Source organism: Phyllopteryx taeniolatus, chromosome 8, assembly GCF_024500385.1.
Source record: "Phyllopteryx taeniolatus isolate TA_2022b chromosome 8, UOR_Ptae_1.2, whole genome shotgun sequence".
NCBI classification, from domain to species: Eukaryota; Metazoa; Chordata; class Actinopteri; order Syngnathiformes; family Syngnathidae; genus Phyllopteryx; species Phyllopteryx taeniolatus.
This window is the reverse complement of record NC_084509.1, coordinates 16,174,237-16,191,032: the sequence shown is the minus strand read 5'-3', so window position 1 is coordinate 16,191,032 and position 16,796 is coordinate 16,174,237. Positions and strand designations below refer to the sequence as shown.

Below are 16,796 nucleotides of genomic sequence, written 5' to 3'. Positions count from 1 at the left end.
TTCACGAGGCACATAAAATGATGTGGCAGGCCGCATCTGGCTTCCGGGCCTTGAGTTTGACAACTATGAGTTACAGTTTTAATTGCCTGATTGAACTTGTTACAATTGTATTAAAACATGGCTTCCTTCTTCCAAACTTACTTTTTATGTATATGAAATTTAGACAACAGTATAAGTAGATTAACCAAATGCATCAACTTAAGACCTTCACATATTGTTTTAAGAAAAACCAAAAAGAACATTTTCCAAAATAACAAAAAGCTTTCAGCAATATAACATTTGACAAAAAATACAAAGGTTACAACATAAAGTCTTTACAAAAGGACAGTGAATTTCACAGTACTAAGATCCCATTTAACAATGAAGTGATGTATGGGTGTCACTATCAGTACGCAGCTGCGGAAGTCATGTGATCAGCTCCCGGGCTTTGTCTCGTTACCCGTATGTTCTCCCGTCAACCTCTGTCGCCGGAGTCATGCGTCAAATTCTTTAACGCAAATCCCAGTGGCTCTTTTTGTGATTTATTCGTTGTTTAGAAGCGGCCTACACCGGTGGCTGGAAAGAAGACAAAGAGAGCCTTCCCCAGGGTGGGTTTATTTTGTGCGATTTGGAACTGAATCAGAGATTGTCGAGGCAATCGCGGAAGAAGGTAGGTAAACGCGCGTGGTAGCCATTGTTGTGGTGGAGGCTGAGCGTGAGGCCTTCCCCTAGTGTTCCTTTCGACGCCTAAATCCCGTTTAGAACTCCGCTTACAAGGTATTACTACCTGGGAAATGTATCGACTGTCGTGGAATATGTGTTAAATATTAAGCCCTTAACTTAATAACCAATATAGCGTGTTGAGCTTCGTCCGCCATTAACACGCGAGACGTCAAATGGCCGCAAACACGGCTAACGAACATTCAGCGCAAAACCGGTAACCGAACAGTCTTTATAACCCACAATTTCATTAAACACAAAAATTATTTATTTAATTAAGTTACGGTAGATGCACTGAACAGTCAGCAGCTAGAACAAAGCTACTAAATATTAGCTATGTACACGACGTCACAACCGTTATCGTTCATTACGTTTAGTCAATCTTTGCATTTAATAATAAGTAGATGTATTTTTTTTAAATATGTGGCCAACAGGCCACGTTAGACGCCTTTTGGTGCTGCTATGCTTATTCAAGCTTTAGCACGCCTTTACTTAGTTTACCCTAGAGTTTTGGTTTGCACAATGGTACTTTTTACTTAGGAGTTTCATTCGTTTCCGTGACAAATGTTGTAACTGAGTCACATTTCCGTATTAGCGAAAGACCGATATGTTTCTTTCCGGGGCGATGCAGAGTTGTTTAGGCGGCCGATAACTGATATTTAGAGCCGCTATAAAACGGGAAACTATTGGCAAAGATTTAAATGATGCAAACTCCAACACGTAACTTTAAATGCCTTAATGAAACATCTTTTCAGATTAGCAACGTTGGTTTCAATAGATTTGTTTAAAAATTTGAACAAAAAATGGAGGGAGCTCTGCGGCATGTCCTTTTGAAGTTAAATGAAAACTTAGGTTAGGGGTAGACCAAGGTTTTCTCAAATCAGTTAACCATATTGAGATGCAATTGACCCAATAACAGCCCCCCCCCCCCCCCCCCCCCCCCCCACACACACACACACACCACAGGTTTTTTTTGTTTTTTTTTTTTTATCAAGAAAACGTTTTACATATCCCTAATAATGAACCACTTTCTCCCACCCCTTGTAGCCAGGAGATGTCCTACTACTCGTCGTCTCGTAGTTCATCCAGGGCCACCGACTGCAAGGTGTACGTGGGTGACCTGGGCAACGGCGCAGCCAAGGGAGAGTTGGAGCGGGCCTTTAGCTACTATGGCCCATTGAGGACCGTCTGGGTTGCCAGGAACCCACCGGGTTTTGCCTTTGTTGAGTTTGAGGACCCGAGAGACGCTGAGGATGCTGTGAAAGGCATGGACGGAAAGTAAGTCCAGTTTACTTTCATGTTGAGGAGAATAAAAACATGATTCACAGTGAACTAGATTCTTAAACGGCGCAAGCGAATGTTACTGGACACATTTATTTATAGAAGTGGTATGATTAGGCCTCTCACGATTTTTTAACTCGGTATATTTTCCCAAAAACTATCACAATAAATATTTGAATGCCTCTAAAATCATGAAAATAAGGCCCTTATTATTTTTCTCTTATTGTTTTGCATTCAAGTCAGTATTGTTATGCTTTCCTTTCTTGCTTCTCTAAGATGGCACGGTGGACGACTGGTTAGCACACCTTACCAGTTCTGAGGACCTGGGTTCAAATCCGGCCTCACCTTGTGGGTTTTCTATGGGTACTCCGGTTTCCCCCCCCACATCCCAAAAACATGCATGGTAAAGCTGACTAGGAAAAAGACAAATATTCTTTATACTACTAGAAGTTTTGGAAGTGTTAAGTTTGTTCAAACTAAAATGAAGAAACCACCAAAACCCTTCTGTTTGGGTACATGATACGTTTTAGCCTTATTCCTTTCTGAACACCTTTGTCACGTTTTTCACTTTACATGACTCAGTGTAACCACTTGCAGATCAGATGGTAGTATACTTGCCATTTTGTCCCAGTGACTACACCGAGCAAATTTACAAACACCTTTTATGAATGTTATGTTTGCTTATGCTGTGCTTGTGAAGTTGTCACCTTCGTAATAAACAAGCCATTGTTTACGCACGTAAATATGACTGCTTCCGAGCAGAGGATCAAGTCGTTGCTCTGTGCACATATCACACGGCTGATTAAATATAGTGCACATGTATACACCTGGTTGGAATAGATTATTTTATGTCAACAGTTTTCATATTATCTTCAATCGGAATGACAAAAAAGTAGCGACTCTGGGCTAAAGCGCTACGTTACCTCGTCTTGCGTCCACGATTACGTTTTTACGATTACACGTCATGGGTGCTTGCTGCACACGTTTGCAATTTTCTCTGTTTTGCTTTGATATTTTCTTATCAATTCGGCATCCCACACCACAGCAACCGAGCTTCACTTCACTTGTGGCTTTTCAGTGACGATGTACTGTCTTTTTTACGACCATAGGGTGCACCGTATTAAAAGGTGCAGTCTCAGTTAAGGGGTCTATTTCTGTATTTAACACACACATAAGGCGCACCGTATTATTGGGCGCAGGCATGGTAGAACATACGCCAGCTTAAAACATACGGTAGCATGCATGCACGCAAAAAAAAGGTTTTTAAAAAGGCAGCGGGAGCAAAACTGAGTTCGGTTGTACTTTATTGAAGTATTTAACAATGTACTCACGTTGTTTTTTGATCAATCCTCATCCACAAATCCATCAAAGTCCTCACGTTCTGTATCCGAAATTAACAGCTGGGCAAGTTCTCCAACGAACACGCCGGATTCCCTCTCGTCATTGTCGGAGTCAGTCTCGTTGCCTTGGGGGGTGCTAAGCGATGATGCCGGCTTTCGCGAAAGCTCGGACAGCAGTCAAAGCAGATAACCTTAGCCCAAGCATCCACAATCCATTCACATATGGTGGTGTAACTCGGCCGGCGCTGCCTCCCAGTCTTAGTAAAGCTGTGTTCGCCATCTGTCATCCATCGCTCCCATGCCGCTCGCAACTTCACTTTGAACGCCCTGTTTACACCAATTTCCAGCGGTTGGAGTTCCTTCATCAAGGATCCCGGAATGATGGCAAGCTCTGAGTTCATTTGCTGCACTTGTTTTTTCACAGCGGCTGTGAGATGGGCGCGCATGGAGTCACAGATCAACAGGGACGGTGAAGTGGGGGGGGAAAACCATCCGGTCTCTTAACGTACACCTCACTCAGCCACTCTCATTTTCTCCTCGTCCATCCAGCCCTTTTAATTGGCCTTAACGATGACTTCGGCTGCAAATTTTTCTTTAGGCAGCGTCTTCCTCTTAAAAATCACCATAGTTGGCAGTTTCTGTCCATTACCACGGCAACCAAGCACAACAGTAAAAGCCGACTTCTCGTGCCCCGTTGTGCATATCACTACCATGGTGGTCCCCTTCTTCTCTACAGTGTGGTTCACCGGGATGTCGAAAGTGAGCGGCACCTCATCCATGTTGGTGATGTGGTTGGGCTGGATGTGTTTGTCGGCAATCTTTTTACTGCAGTAGGAGCGGAAGATTTTCCTTGTAATCCGCCAGAAGTTGCTGCGCCACGGTAGACCTTGCCCGGATGGATAGATGGTGCTGTTTCATAAAACGAAAGGACCAAGACGGACCTCCTTGAAAATGTTAAATTTTCATTTCTTCTGCAAGCGTTATTGCCCTCAGTCGAATGGTGACTGTAGAGACGCTTCTCCTGGCTGTTCTTTGCTCATTAATCCATTGCTCGAGTTGGTTTTCTAACTCGGGCCACCTTGCCTTGTTTCCGCAGAAACTCAGCTTTGTCTTCTTGACTTGGCGAAGCTCTTTTTCGTGCTTCCTCCTCTTACGCACCATGGATTCGTTGATTTTGAATGCTCTCGCTGCTGCTCGATTCCCATGTTCCTCCACGTAACTGACAGCTTGCAGTTTAAACTGTGCTTCGTAAGCGTGTCTCTTCGTAGGTGCCATTTACGGGGGTCCTTAGCCAAACCGATGTTGTTTTTCACAATGCACATACCGGCGCTGTATACCTACTGGGGGCGTGCCTTTAGCGTCGTCCTTCACGCGCACCCTTCCCCCTTTACATCCGCATGCTGTCCTCAGCCACTTCCGGTTTTCCTCTGTATAAGCAGCGTGGCGGCAGGAAATGCTCCCAGTCAGTCAAGCGGAGCGCTCATCGCACAACAACATTTATAGATTTTGGAACTCTGTGCACACATAAGGCGCGCCACATTATAAGGCGGCCCCGTCCATTTTGGAGAAAATTTGCGTCAGCAATGTCTTTGGGGTGAAATACCATTCTTTCCGAAGTCGGATGTAAAATTTTTGCAACTGTGCTGTTGGACTGTGCTTTACGTAACTGGAATGCTAATAACCTACTAGCTCGGTTTCCTGATTCGTAATATCTTTGATTAGCAAAACGCATGGCTCCCTCTGCTTTGTATCTTAAGTCGTCAAGTTTTTGCCTTGAACATTTTAAAGAATTCATAGTTTTCATCATTTCTCCTCTTATGTTTCCCCTCTAAATCGGAAATTTCTTTTTCCAATTTTTGTTGTTCCGTGTCTCTATCCTTTTTGAGTTTAGATGAGGGACAACTAAATTTCCTCTCATGACTCCTTTTGCTGCTTCCCATAATGTAGACTGGTACCTTTCCGTTGTCATTTTGCTCTAGATATTTCCATTCTTCCTTAATATTCTGTACAACCTTTGAATTATTAATGGCTACATTTAGCCACCATAACTTAGAATTATTACTTTTCTCCATGTCAAGAGAGAGGACAAGCGGAGCATGATCTGAAATTATCGACTCTATATGGCAATTTTTCACTCTTTTTTTTGGCATGCAAAAGTTATCTATTCTGGAATAACTGTACTTTGGGGAAAAAAGGTATCTCGTTATTTTGGGTGTTTTTGACGCCATATGTCGACCAAGCCCTTCTCTTTTATTAGACTCTGCAACGTCCTTGTTTTTCTTGAAATTGTGCCCTGATTGAAGGTTGTTTATCTAAATGTTGATTCACCACAGTGTTAAAATCCCCACCTATTAAGAGAGTCCCTGTTGATAAACGAGGTTAACACCGATGAGATTTCTTTAAGGGGAAAAAAAAAGCCGCGTCATCATTTGGGGCATACAAATTTAGAATTATTTTTATTCCTCCTATTGTTCTATCAAAATGTGGCGACCTCCTTTGTCGGCATATGTTTTCTCACCTGTGAGGCTTAGTGGTTTATGCAGTAGAATGGCAACACCTCGTTTTCTCCCCTCTTTGCATGAGGAGCTAAAAACCTGACCTGCCCATTCCCTCCTGAGTTTATAGTGTTCCATGTCTTCAAGATGGGTCTCTTGGAGTAAGGCAATTGAGCAATTAAGTTTTTTTTCAATTGGGACAAAAATAATGTCCTTTCTATGGGCTGATAAAGACCATTTATATTATAACTAACCACCTTGAGTACACCCATACCGTTAACTAAAAACAGACGACACGTATGCCGTGAGCCACAGAACACTAAAAATCAACAACAGTGCAAACAACACTATAGAACCTAACATGTCCTTATGAACTTCCATTTAACCAGTGGTTAGCCCTTGCAATAAGAACGATTGAAAACAAGTTAAGACCGTTCCACAGCAGATGTCTTTTGGGCAAAGAGCAAATGCTCTCTGGGGGAGGTGCACTTTGTGCAGTGGAGACGATCTCTCAGGAAGACCTGTGGTTGTGTTCAGATCGTCCAAAGCCGAGCTCGTGTTAAACAAACAGTGGTACATTCCACAATCCCCGACAGACTTCAGGTAATAAATCTTATTTGACTTGTAAGCCTCAAACCAAAATGTACAAACCATATATTCCGATAAACGAAAACCAGCCTAAACGATCACTTTACTCACAACTTATAGTGTTCCAATCGTTCCCCTCCTTTCCATAAATGAGCCCTCTGATATCTTCGGTGTGTTGCTTCCTCTTCCGCGGGCTGCGTTGTCCAAGCATCTCAGGCCATCTCCAGGACCTCTCTTTCATCCAGCACCATGTTCACTCCCAGTTGTTTTAGTGTGGGTTGTGCCTCCAGTAAAGTAGTGAAAACTTTGGTGCCATAGTCCAGAAAATCCTCAGCTGGGCTTGGTAGGGTGACTGAGCCTTGATGTTTCTCGACTTAAGCCTTTTTATCACTTTACGCATCTTTTTCCTCTTCCTCTGCACTTCAGTAGAATAATCTTGGTCAAAGTAGATTGAATGCCCCTCGAACTGAATGTTGCGTTGTTTCCATGCCTCTTGCAGCACTGCTTGTTTCACCTGAAAATCCAAGAAGCAGATAATAATGGAGCTTGGTGGGGCTATGCCTTCTGGTCTCGGTCAGAGCGCACAATGAGCTCTTTCCACTTTGTCGAGCCCATCTTGTAACTTTAGCGTGCCCTTCAAAAAATGCTCCACAAAGTTTATCATGTCATCCCTTTCAGACTGCTCTGCTACACCGTACAAGCGTATGTTGTTACGACGTAGACAATTTTCCAGATAGTCACATTTATTGGCGTGGTTGATTTCTCTGCGCAACAGGTAACTTAACTTCTCGTGTTAAGAGATATCTTTTTAATACTGAAAATTAAGTTTGTTTTTTAACCCGGATGTCTGGTATTTAGGGTCTGGAAATAGTGTGGAATTTTGATATTTAAAAAATGGTAGGAAGTCTCCATTTCTTACCAGATGTCAGACAACAACTACAAGGTTGAAGCTCGTCTTAACTGGCCCTTTGTTGTCCACAGGCTATTGTGTGGGTCCCGTGTACGTGTGGAGATGTCAACGGGCATGTCCAGGAAGGGACGCGGTCGCCCCAGTCGACGCCAGTTTGACCCGAATGATCGCTGCTATCAGTGCGGTGACCGTGGCCACTATGCCTACGACTGCTACCGCTTCAGCAAGCGAGGAGGAGGCCGCCGTAGCAGGTGGGCGAGGGAGAACGTGCTTCCCAGCTGATTGATGCTCCAACAGACCCCCACAAAACTTTTTAAACTCGAATTTTGCCTCCTGCAGCAGGTCTCGTTCCCGCTCTCGGTCAAGGTCCAGGTCCCGATCGCGTGGGCGCCGCTACCGATCGCGTTCTCACTCTCGCAGCCATAGCCGCAGCCGGTAAGTAAGGCTCAGTGGAATCGTACCTTAAACCTTACATTCCTCATACTGGTTTACTTATTCGTGTGATCCTTTTTACTTGTCATTCTGACATAATCAAGACAAGGATGTTTTGTTTCTGTCAGCATTATGTGCTCATCCAAAGTTTTGTTCTTGTTTTTTTTTAACTCCCCGCCCCCCCAAAAAAACAGGAGCCGCCGTCGCTCTCCATCCTACTCCAGGCGCAGAAGCAGGTAACACACGTGGGCTGCAATAATTTCAGTTTCAATGTGCTCCTACCACAGCTGTGATTATCCAACCTGTTGTCTTGGTTGTAACATCAGGTCTGGCTCCCCGGCACGCTCCAAGTCTAGGACTCCACTGAGAAGGTAGGATGCTTTCAAATTTTGGACAAACATCTTGATTTGATTGCCGAAGTCACTGTCTGCTTGTCCCCTTGTGAAATTGACATTTAATTTGTGTTGTAAGGGCAAGTGCTTGCTATTACAAATGCAAAGTACAGATGGGTCCATAAGCGCAGGGCATATTTAATTTTTGTTCTCTTTTTTTAAGCTACGTATGACCTGACCCATTTGTCTAGTTTAAAAAGCAATGTGGCCATTGAGTACAAAAGCTTAAGCTTCAGCTCTTCAATTAATTTCTATCACCTTTTCTTTTTGGTACAGGTTTTAGTGTAGTATAAACAATTTTTGTTTGTTTGTCTTTTTAACCCCCATACAGTCGCTCCAGGTCTCGTTCACGGTCCAGGTCTGCACCAAGAGGCCGCTCTGCCTCGCGTTCCCGCTCTCGATCCCCGTCAGCCAATCACAAAAGGAACAGGTAAGCGGCCAAGCAGTCATTCGGAGCATTATAGGCCATCAAGTAGCTTTCTAGCATTTAGTCCTGTCCAGTCCGGCAAGTAACACTTGGCAGGAAGAAGCACCAGGAAGTTTTATGCAAGTCTGTCATATCTCAGCTGGAGCCACAGCTGTTGAGTCCTAGGAGAGGGTCAGTCGTCCAGCTAGTCACAACTTCAGGCAGGCGTGTTGACCAGGTCTTCCTTCCGAACTGGACATGTTTCGCCACCGTCTACGCTACGCTACGAGACAAGCGACCAGAGGACCCGAACCCTCGACGCTGACCCATCTGAATCTTCCGTCTCTGTCGTCGGCCATGTTGGTGTGGCAGGGGAATAGAGGACCGCGACAAGGGGCTTGTGTGAGGTGTAGGGCCGCATAAGCAAAGATGTTTGTCTCAACTATTCAATTGAGTCTCGTTGTCGAAGAGCGTGTGAACTGTTGATGTTCTCTTGCTTCGCAAAATTCTTGTCACTAAATGAACTTTGGTTAATTTAAATGTATACGTGCTATGAATTGGTGATTCCCCGCCTGAGTGTGGCTAGACAAATTTACATACAGAGCTGCAGCTAAATCTGAGCATCTTTGCCGCACATTTTTGTTTATTTTCCATATTTTCTTTAAAGTGTGTGCTGGGAGCTGCGCACTGCGCTGACACTACAGCTGATCCCAGGCCCAGGGTCTGCCAGCTGGCGGTGTGTACGTCCTGCGGGAGGGTGACTAAGCGCTGACCTGAGATCAGCCTTCGCCTGGCATTAGACAGCGAGAACCTCCCCCGGTGCAGTGATTGGGTGACCGTCTGTCCGACCGACGCACACGCTCAGACGAGATCAGCCCGCGCACTCTTACCGTTGTTCTCCTAGAGTCACCCAAGGCCGCCAGCCAGCCGGCAGATCTACCAGAGCGCCAACACGAACAATTCAGAGTTTGACCATTTAAATTCCATTACCTACCTACCAGACCCCCTACTACCTACCTGCCAGAGCTCTGCGGCCTCTGTCTTAGCTTCTGAAAATGAGAGCAAGCTGACCAGAGATCAGTCTTCAAGAGCGTAGTCATCCGTCCTTCAGTGCTTTCATCCTTCGCTTCTCTGTACTTGTTGTTTCTGCCAGTGTCTCCAAAGGTAACGACAACCCCCTCCTCCCACCCCATCCTCTCTATCTACCCTCTTTACTCCCATGACGAGCTTGTTTCTGGTCAAAGCAAATACACAGGCTTGATGTACAGTGGGGACGTGGTGGTGACAGACCTAAACGTTGAGAGTGAGCATGCTGTGAGTGAGTGAGGGAGTGAATGTTGTCTCAGAAAGTGCACGGTTACAACATGGGCAGAAACTATTTCACGTGAACCTTTCGTGCTATAAATTGGCCAGACTGGTTGTCCCCCTACCCCCCGTCCCCCCTCCCTGTGGTGTCTTTTTAGTAGCTGATGAAGAGTATAGCTGCAATTTTGTCCTCACAGTTCAAGCTGTCGCCAATTTTAAGTGGTCAGGTGACAAGACTGTTTTTACTTTGCCCTGGAGGTTTCCATTATTTCTCATTTTAGAGCTTCGACACATGTAAAACAGCCTTTAGGCCCAGCAAGTTACTCTTCACCAAGTGGCGTGTGTGTGTGTATTTCTGTCTGTGCGCGTGCATGTTTTGTGAGGGTGTTTGTCTTCGGTCTTCCATTCTCCCCTACAGCAAACTGACTCTTCTCCATTTCTGTTTCAGTCGTTCCCGCTCAGCAAGTCATCACCGAAGTCCAACACCAGGCGCCAACTGAATGAAGAACAAGACCCCACCCCGTCCGCTTTTACAACAGCCCTCCACATTGTTTTCCATGTCAGGTTATGTTTAATTTCTTTATTAGGTGATGTGCAGGTTGAGAGGACATCCTCCTTAATCCTTCATGTCCATTGCTTGTCGTTGATTCAACATGCTAAATATTGTTGACTTTTAACCCTGACTCCTTAGTGTATAACATGGTTTGAACTCTTCATGAAGATGATCCTGGCCTGCATTCCTTTCCTTCATGATTTACATTTCTGTGCCGCACTGCCCTTTTTCTTCCTCTTAAACTCAAGCTAGGTGTGCAAAATGGATTTTTTTTGTTTTTTTGTGTGTCTTTCAGTTTATTCCTGTGTATTGTTAGGTTTTGTGGTAATTTTGTTTGATTTTTGGAAGGGCTGCTTAAACAGTTGTTCCTGGTTCTATTGTTTAAGGTGCAGTGGCTGTTTTATTTTTAAATAAATCTCTCCCAACATAACTACATGGTACTTTGTTGTCATTTTACTGTTATTGTTCATTACTTGATATCTAACAGTCAGGGCTGGACTCCTGTCATAAAGGGCTTATGCGGATGATTAGGGCCATGTTGTCTGTCGCATGCCCCACACCATAACCAGACAGTATATACAAATAAAATACAGACCCTTTAAAAAAAAAAAAGACTATCAAGGAAATGATTTTCATAATTTTCAAAAAGTTACATTTACATCGATTATAGATTCAGGGCCCACAAAACAATTTAAAGTATTTATTTTTACATCATTTTGGCTTCCAGCTCATAAAACCCACAAAGTCAGGAATTCAAAAAAAAATGTATACTGTGAAGAAATTACCATTTACTTCTGTTTTTACAGAAAAGAGAAATTAGGGTCACATTAAATAAAATCAAAATATGGTACTTTCAAAACAATTTGTTAAACAACACTTGGTTGGGAATGCCTTTGCACTGTGGCATTGGGAGTTATGGAATCCCAGATGTCCTTGATGCTTGCTGTCTTGTTTGGTCTGGTGCCCCTCATTTTACTCTTGATAATACCCCCATCGATTCTCAATGGGGTTTAGATCAGGCCGGTTGGCTGGCCAGTCAAGCACTGTGATGGCATGGGCATCAAACCAGTTTTTGATGCTTCTGGTGGTATGGGCAGGGGCCAGGTCCTGCTGGAAGATGAAATCTGCATCTCCATAGAGATCCTCAGCAAAAGGAATCATAAAGTCCTCTAAAACATTCTGATGGACTGTTGCGATGACCTTGGATTTAAGAAAGCAAAGTTTGCCAACACCTGCACTGGACATTTCACACTGGACCTCAAGCAGCTTGAGTTCTGTTCTTTACCAGTCTTCCTCCAACCCGTTGGACCTTGATTCCCGAATGAAAGGCACATTTTACTTTCATAGGAAAAGGACCTTGGACCACTGGCCAACAGTCCACTCCTTCTTGGCCCAGTTGAGATGCTTCCTATGTTGGCTCAGGCTCAGAAGTGGCTTGACCCGAAGAACCCGACAGTTGTAGCCCATCTCCTGGATGCATCTGAATGTGGTGGTTTTGAAGCTGTGACTCCCGCCTCATTCCACTCTTTCTGGATCTCTGCTGGATTCTTGAATCTTCTCTGTTTGATAATCCGCTGAATCCCACATTCATCTCTTTTGCTGGTGCATCTTCTGCCACATTTTGTCCTTCCACGAGACCTTCCATTGATATACTTGGACACAACACTCTGTGCCTCCAATTTAATGACACATGGGGAAACCTGTGCAGGTGCTTTGAATTTAGTAGATGACTATTGTGTGTGACACTCAATTTAAAGCATTTATGGCCTGCAAGATTTGGGATGATTTCTTCACAGTTACACAGTATTCAAATTTTTTTAATTCCTGATTTTCTGGGTTTTATGAGCGGGAAACCCAAAATACCCCAGAGACCTATTTTCATGTGATATGGGAATGCACACCAATTCCATGCTTTTGGTCTTTGGTTACGCAGAAACTCTCTTATATTTTGAACTGCAGGATTCCACTTTCCCCAAGATTGTGCATACTTGGCGACTTAAGCACAATCGACCTCCCTAATAAATATTCCCAATCATTACTCGTCGTGTTAGCTACCGCTAAGAAAACAATTCTATTAAACTGGAAAAACAAACAAGTTAACATATTCAGTGCCACTGACTGCTTTAGAAGTCAAATATCCATGTTAACTGGGAGGCCTGGCACTGAATGAGTTAACATCAATCACTGGCTAAATCTAATCAGAATATATTAGAAAAAATATCAGCGTAACAAAAAAAAATTAATGACATACTGTATATACAGTGGGGCAAAATGTATTTAGTCAACCGCCAATTGTGCAAGTTCTCCCACTTAAAAAGATGAGAGACGCCTGTAATTTTCATGATAGGGAAACCTCACCTATGTCTCTCATAGGTGAGGTTTCCCTATCATGAAAATTACAGGGAAAAAATGAGGGAAAAAATCCAGAAAATCACATTGTCTGATTTTTAAAGAATTTATAAGCAAATTATGGTGGAAAATAAGTATTTGGTCACCTACAAACAAGCAAGATTTCTGGCTCTTGAAGGGAATATAGAATACTTTATATTCTAATGTGTAATTCTAACTAGTCTGGAAGAGAATGTGTATTGGAGTATAGGGGTATTTGGCCCCATCGGGGGGTATTTGGAGACACATCTCAAGGAAGAAAGGAACTGCGGGGAGCCACTATAAACATTGAATGCAGGAATGTGAGCCGACATCTGCAGGCGACACCTGGAGCAGAAGTCTGGAGCCAGATCAGATGGTCCGCAGAACAACGATGACGTCGGATTACGGACCAATCAGACGACAGCGATTCCATACTGGCCTGTTTGAAACATTGTATAAAGTCTGGGGTAGAGTCAGATAGCGTTCGTTCGACTACTTTATCTGCTAAGGATAAGATGGGGATAGTTACGAACCCAGAGCTCTGCATATGTATAGACTCCTCTCTCAGGAATAAATTGGTTGGTTTTGATACATTGTTGCGAACGAAGTTCTTTCACGAAAACGAACACGCTTGGAACCACGGAAGTTAAGGAGATTTTAAAATACAGGTTCCTTTACTCTCACAGACCTGTAACTTTTTCTTTAAGAGGCCCCTCTGTCCTCCACTCGTTCCTGTATAAATGGCACCTGTTTGAAGTCGTTATCAGTATAAAAGACACCGACAACCTCAAACAGTCACACTCCAAACTTCACTTTGGCCAAGACCAAAGAGTTGTCAAAGGACGCCAGAAACAAACATTGTAGACCTGCACCAGGCTGGGAAGACTGAGTCTGCAATAGATAAGCAGCTTGGTGTGAAGAAATCAACTGTGGGAGCAGTTATTAGAAAATGGAAAACATACAAGACCACTGATAATCTCCCTCGATCGAGGGCTCCACGCAAGATCTCACCTCGTGGGGTCACAATGATCACAAGAACTGTGAGCAAAAATCCCAGAACCATATGGGGGGACCGAGTGAATGACCTGCAAAGAGCTGGGACCAAAGTAACAAAGGCTACCATCAGTAACACACTGAACCTGCAGTGCCAGACGTGTCCCCCTGCTTAAGCAAGTACATGTCCAGGCCCGTCTGAAGTTTGTTAGAGAGCATTTGGATAATCCAGTAGAGGATTGGGAGAATGTCTTATGGTCAGATGAAATAAAAACAGAACTTTTTGGTGATAAAAAAGTATTTAGATGAACTTTCGTTATTGACCAAATACATATTTTACACCATAATTTGCTAATAAATTCTTTAAAAATCAGACAATGTGATTAGCCACTCCCACCACACTTCAGTTGTCCAGCTGGGTTCACAACCCTTGTCCTCCATGCTTCCTCTCCTGTCCTTGTCCTGTCCTTCCCTCACAGGGTTGCCCCATACAACACTCATATCTAATGTGTCATTGTTCTAGCTATATAAGGATTCTCATCTTGTTTACAGTTAGTGCTTTGTCTTTTGTCTCCTTTTCTCACTCCCCTCGAGAAACTTTGTTCTGTTCGACTTATCGACTCTGATTCTCAATAAATATCACAGTGAAACTGTTCCGGCATAAAAGAGATACAGATCCTCCATTCTGCTTGACCTAACAACCGAACAGGACAAAAAAGAAAAACTCTTATCTGCAGTACAATAACATCAGATCATCAAAATATTTTATCACTAATTGCAGTTTACGCTGACAAAGACTTGTGCATCATTATTTTGACTCCCCGTTCTTTCTCTTGGTTTTGGTGGATTTTTACTGTAGTGGAGCGCAGGTGGAGACAGGCTTAAGAAGTGACACATGGAACATCAGATGAATTTTGAGAGATTACGGAAGTTTTAGCTGAACAGATGTGGCATTGATGATTTTGGTGATAGGGAAGGGACCAATAAAGAGCGGAGTGAGTTTACGAGATTCGATTTGGAGTGGGAGGTCACGGGAGGAAAGCCAAACTGTTTGACGTCCTTCCAAATGGCCTGGACCCTGCGCAGGTGATCCCTTACTGCGGGAACCGCGACCGCATGCTCTTGTTCCCTCAACAACGGAGGTTGGAAACCATAACAGGCCATGAACGGGGACATACCAGTGGCAGAGCTGGTGAGAGAGTTGTGGGCGTATTCAATCCAGGGGAGGAATGTGCTCCAGAAAGTGGGGTTGCGTGCGGCAATGCAGCAAAGGGCCAATTCCAATGGCTGATTAGCCTGCTCTGTCTGCCCGTAGGACTGAGGATGGTAACCGGAAGACATGACATGAAGACATGGTCTTCAAACGCCACAGAATTCTCATCAACATCATCTTGGACTGAGGTCCTCAGTTCTCCTCCCGAGTTTGGAAGGAGTTCTGCAAAGCGGTGGGCAAAGCAGCCCGCCTGTCTTCCAGTTAGCGGAGGTTAGCGGTTTCAAAGGCAGAGGGTAGCTTGGGGAGGGGTATATTTGGAGAATCGATCAATGATAATAAGGATGATAGAGTTACCTTCAGAGGGAGGTAGGCCGGTAATGAAGTCCAAGGCGATGTGGAACCAAGGGCGGCTCGGGATAGGTACAGGGCGCAGCAGAGCAGCTGGGGGCAGATGACTGGTCTTCCCTCGGGCACAGACGGAGCAGCCTAGAACAAATTCCTGGGTGTCCTTTACCAGGCTGGGCCACCAGAAGTGTTGTTGCACGAATTCGATAGTGCGGGTGATACCGGGGTGACAGGTGAGTTTAGAATTATAGACCCACCGAAAGACGTCAGATTGTGCCAAGTCAGGTACGAACAGCCGGTCTGGAGGTCCAGTCCAGTTCAGTCGAAAAGGGCTGGCTCTCAGTCTCTGCTCTAATTCATCTCAAAGGTGTTCTTTAGGGTTGAGGTCAGGATTCTGTGCAGGCCAGTCAAGTTCATCCACACCAGACTCTTTCATCCGTGTCTTTATGGACCTTGCTTTGTGCACTGGTGTACAGTCATGTTGGAAGAGCAAGGGGCCAGCTCCAAACTGTTCCCACAAAGTTGGGAGCATGGAATTGTGGAAATGTTTTTAAAAACAGCCTCCATGCGTAGGTGCTTGACTTTATCCACCTGTGGCAATGGAAGTGATTGGAACACCTGATTCAAATGATTTGGATGGGTGAGCGAATACTTTTGGCAGTATAGTACAGGTGTCTGAGTCCCCACAATGCGCAAGCGCCAACACCAAAGCGGTCGTAGTACTGTGAAGTCCAACGCCCATGGAGAAAAAATAGAAATACAAATGTCGGCATGTGCGTCAGCCTCACAGTTCTGAGGACCCGGGTTCAATCCCCGGCCCCGCCAGTGTGGAGTTTTCATGTTCTCCCCGTGCCTGCGTGGGTTTTCTCCGGGCACTCCGGTTTACTCCCACATCCCAAAAACATGCATTAATTGGAGACTCCAAATTGCCCGTAGGTGTGAATGTGAGTGCGGATGGTTGTTTGTTTCTATGTGCCCTGCGATTGGCTGGCAACCAGTTCAGGGTGTACCCCGCCTCCTGCCCGATGACAGCTGGGATAGGCTCCAGCACGCCCGCGACCCTAGTGAGGAGAAGCGGCTCAGAAAATGGATGGATGGATGGATGTCGGCATGTACTGTATACCGCATGCCTGAGGCTGGGCACAGCAATTATCATGACAAGATTTCCTGTCTTTATTTGAAAGTAACCAACCAGCAATGGAGGGAGATAAGAAGGAAGGTCGGAGGGGAAAAGAAGGAAGGCCGAATAGAAAAAGAAAATCTTTATTGAGATAAATATTAAGCAGATAAAGCTCAAAATAGTCTTTCATACAAACTATACACCTAATTTACTGTTAGTTTGTTTTGCTTTTTGCACTGATTGAACAATAAAAGTAATGTTTCAGAAGAATTTTTTTTTTTAAATACACAATTTATACACAATATGCACACACACGCACCACACACAAATGCACACGCGCGCGCACCTATTTTC

At 44.4% G+C, this 16,796-nt stretch overlaps 1 protein-coding gene across 6 annotated transcripts; it reads left to right on the top strand.

Moving 5' to 3' along the window:
* The first annotated feature begins 357 nt into the window (after nucleotides 1–357).
* LOC133482397 (serine/arginine-rich splicing factor 7-like) lies at nucleotides 358–10,831 on the top strand. Of its 6 annotated transcripts, none has more exons than XR_009789775.1 (9): nucleotides 358–587; nucleotides 1,747–1,977; nucleotides 7,385–7,564; nucleotides 7,656–7,748; nucleotides 7,940–7,981; nucleotides 8,072–8,116; nucleotides 8,469–8,567; nucleotides 9,211–9,707; nucleotides 10,297–10,831. XR_009789775.1 is itself a non-coding variant. In XM_061782471.1 (8 exons), exons 1-8 carry the CDS (start codon nucleotides 373–375, stop codon nucleotides 10,346–10,348), a joined length of 957 nt encoding a protein of 318 aa, XP_061638455.1. In that variant the 5' UTR covers nucleotides 358–372; the 3' UTR covers nucleotides 10,349–10,831. The 6 variants fall into 6 exon arrangements, 3 of the variants coding, with proteins under 3 accessions (XP_061638455.1, XP_061638454.1, XP_061638456.1); XR_009789774.1 differs by having other exon boundaries at nucleotides 7,653–7,748; XR_009789776.1 differs by having other exon boundaries at nucleotides 446–649; nucleotides 7,653–7,748.
* Nucleotides 10,832–16,796: the final 5,965 nt, after the last annotated feature.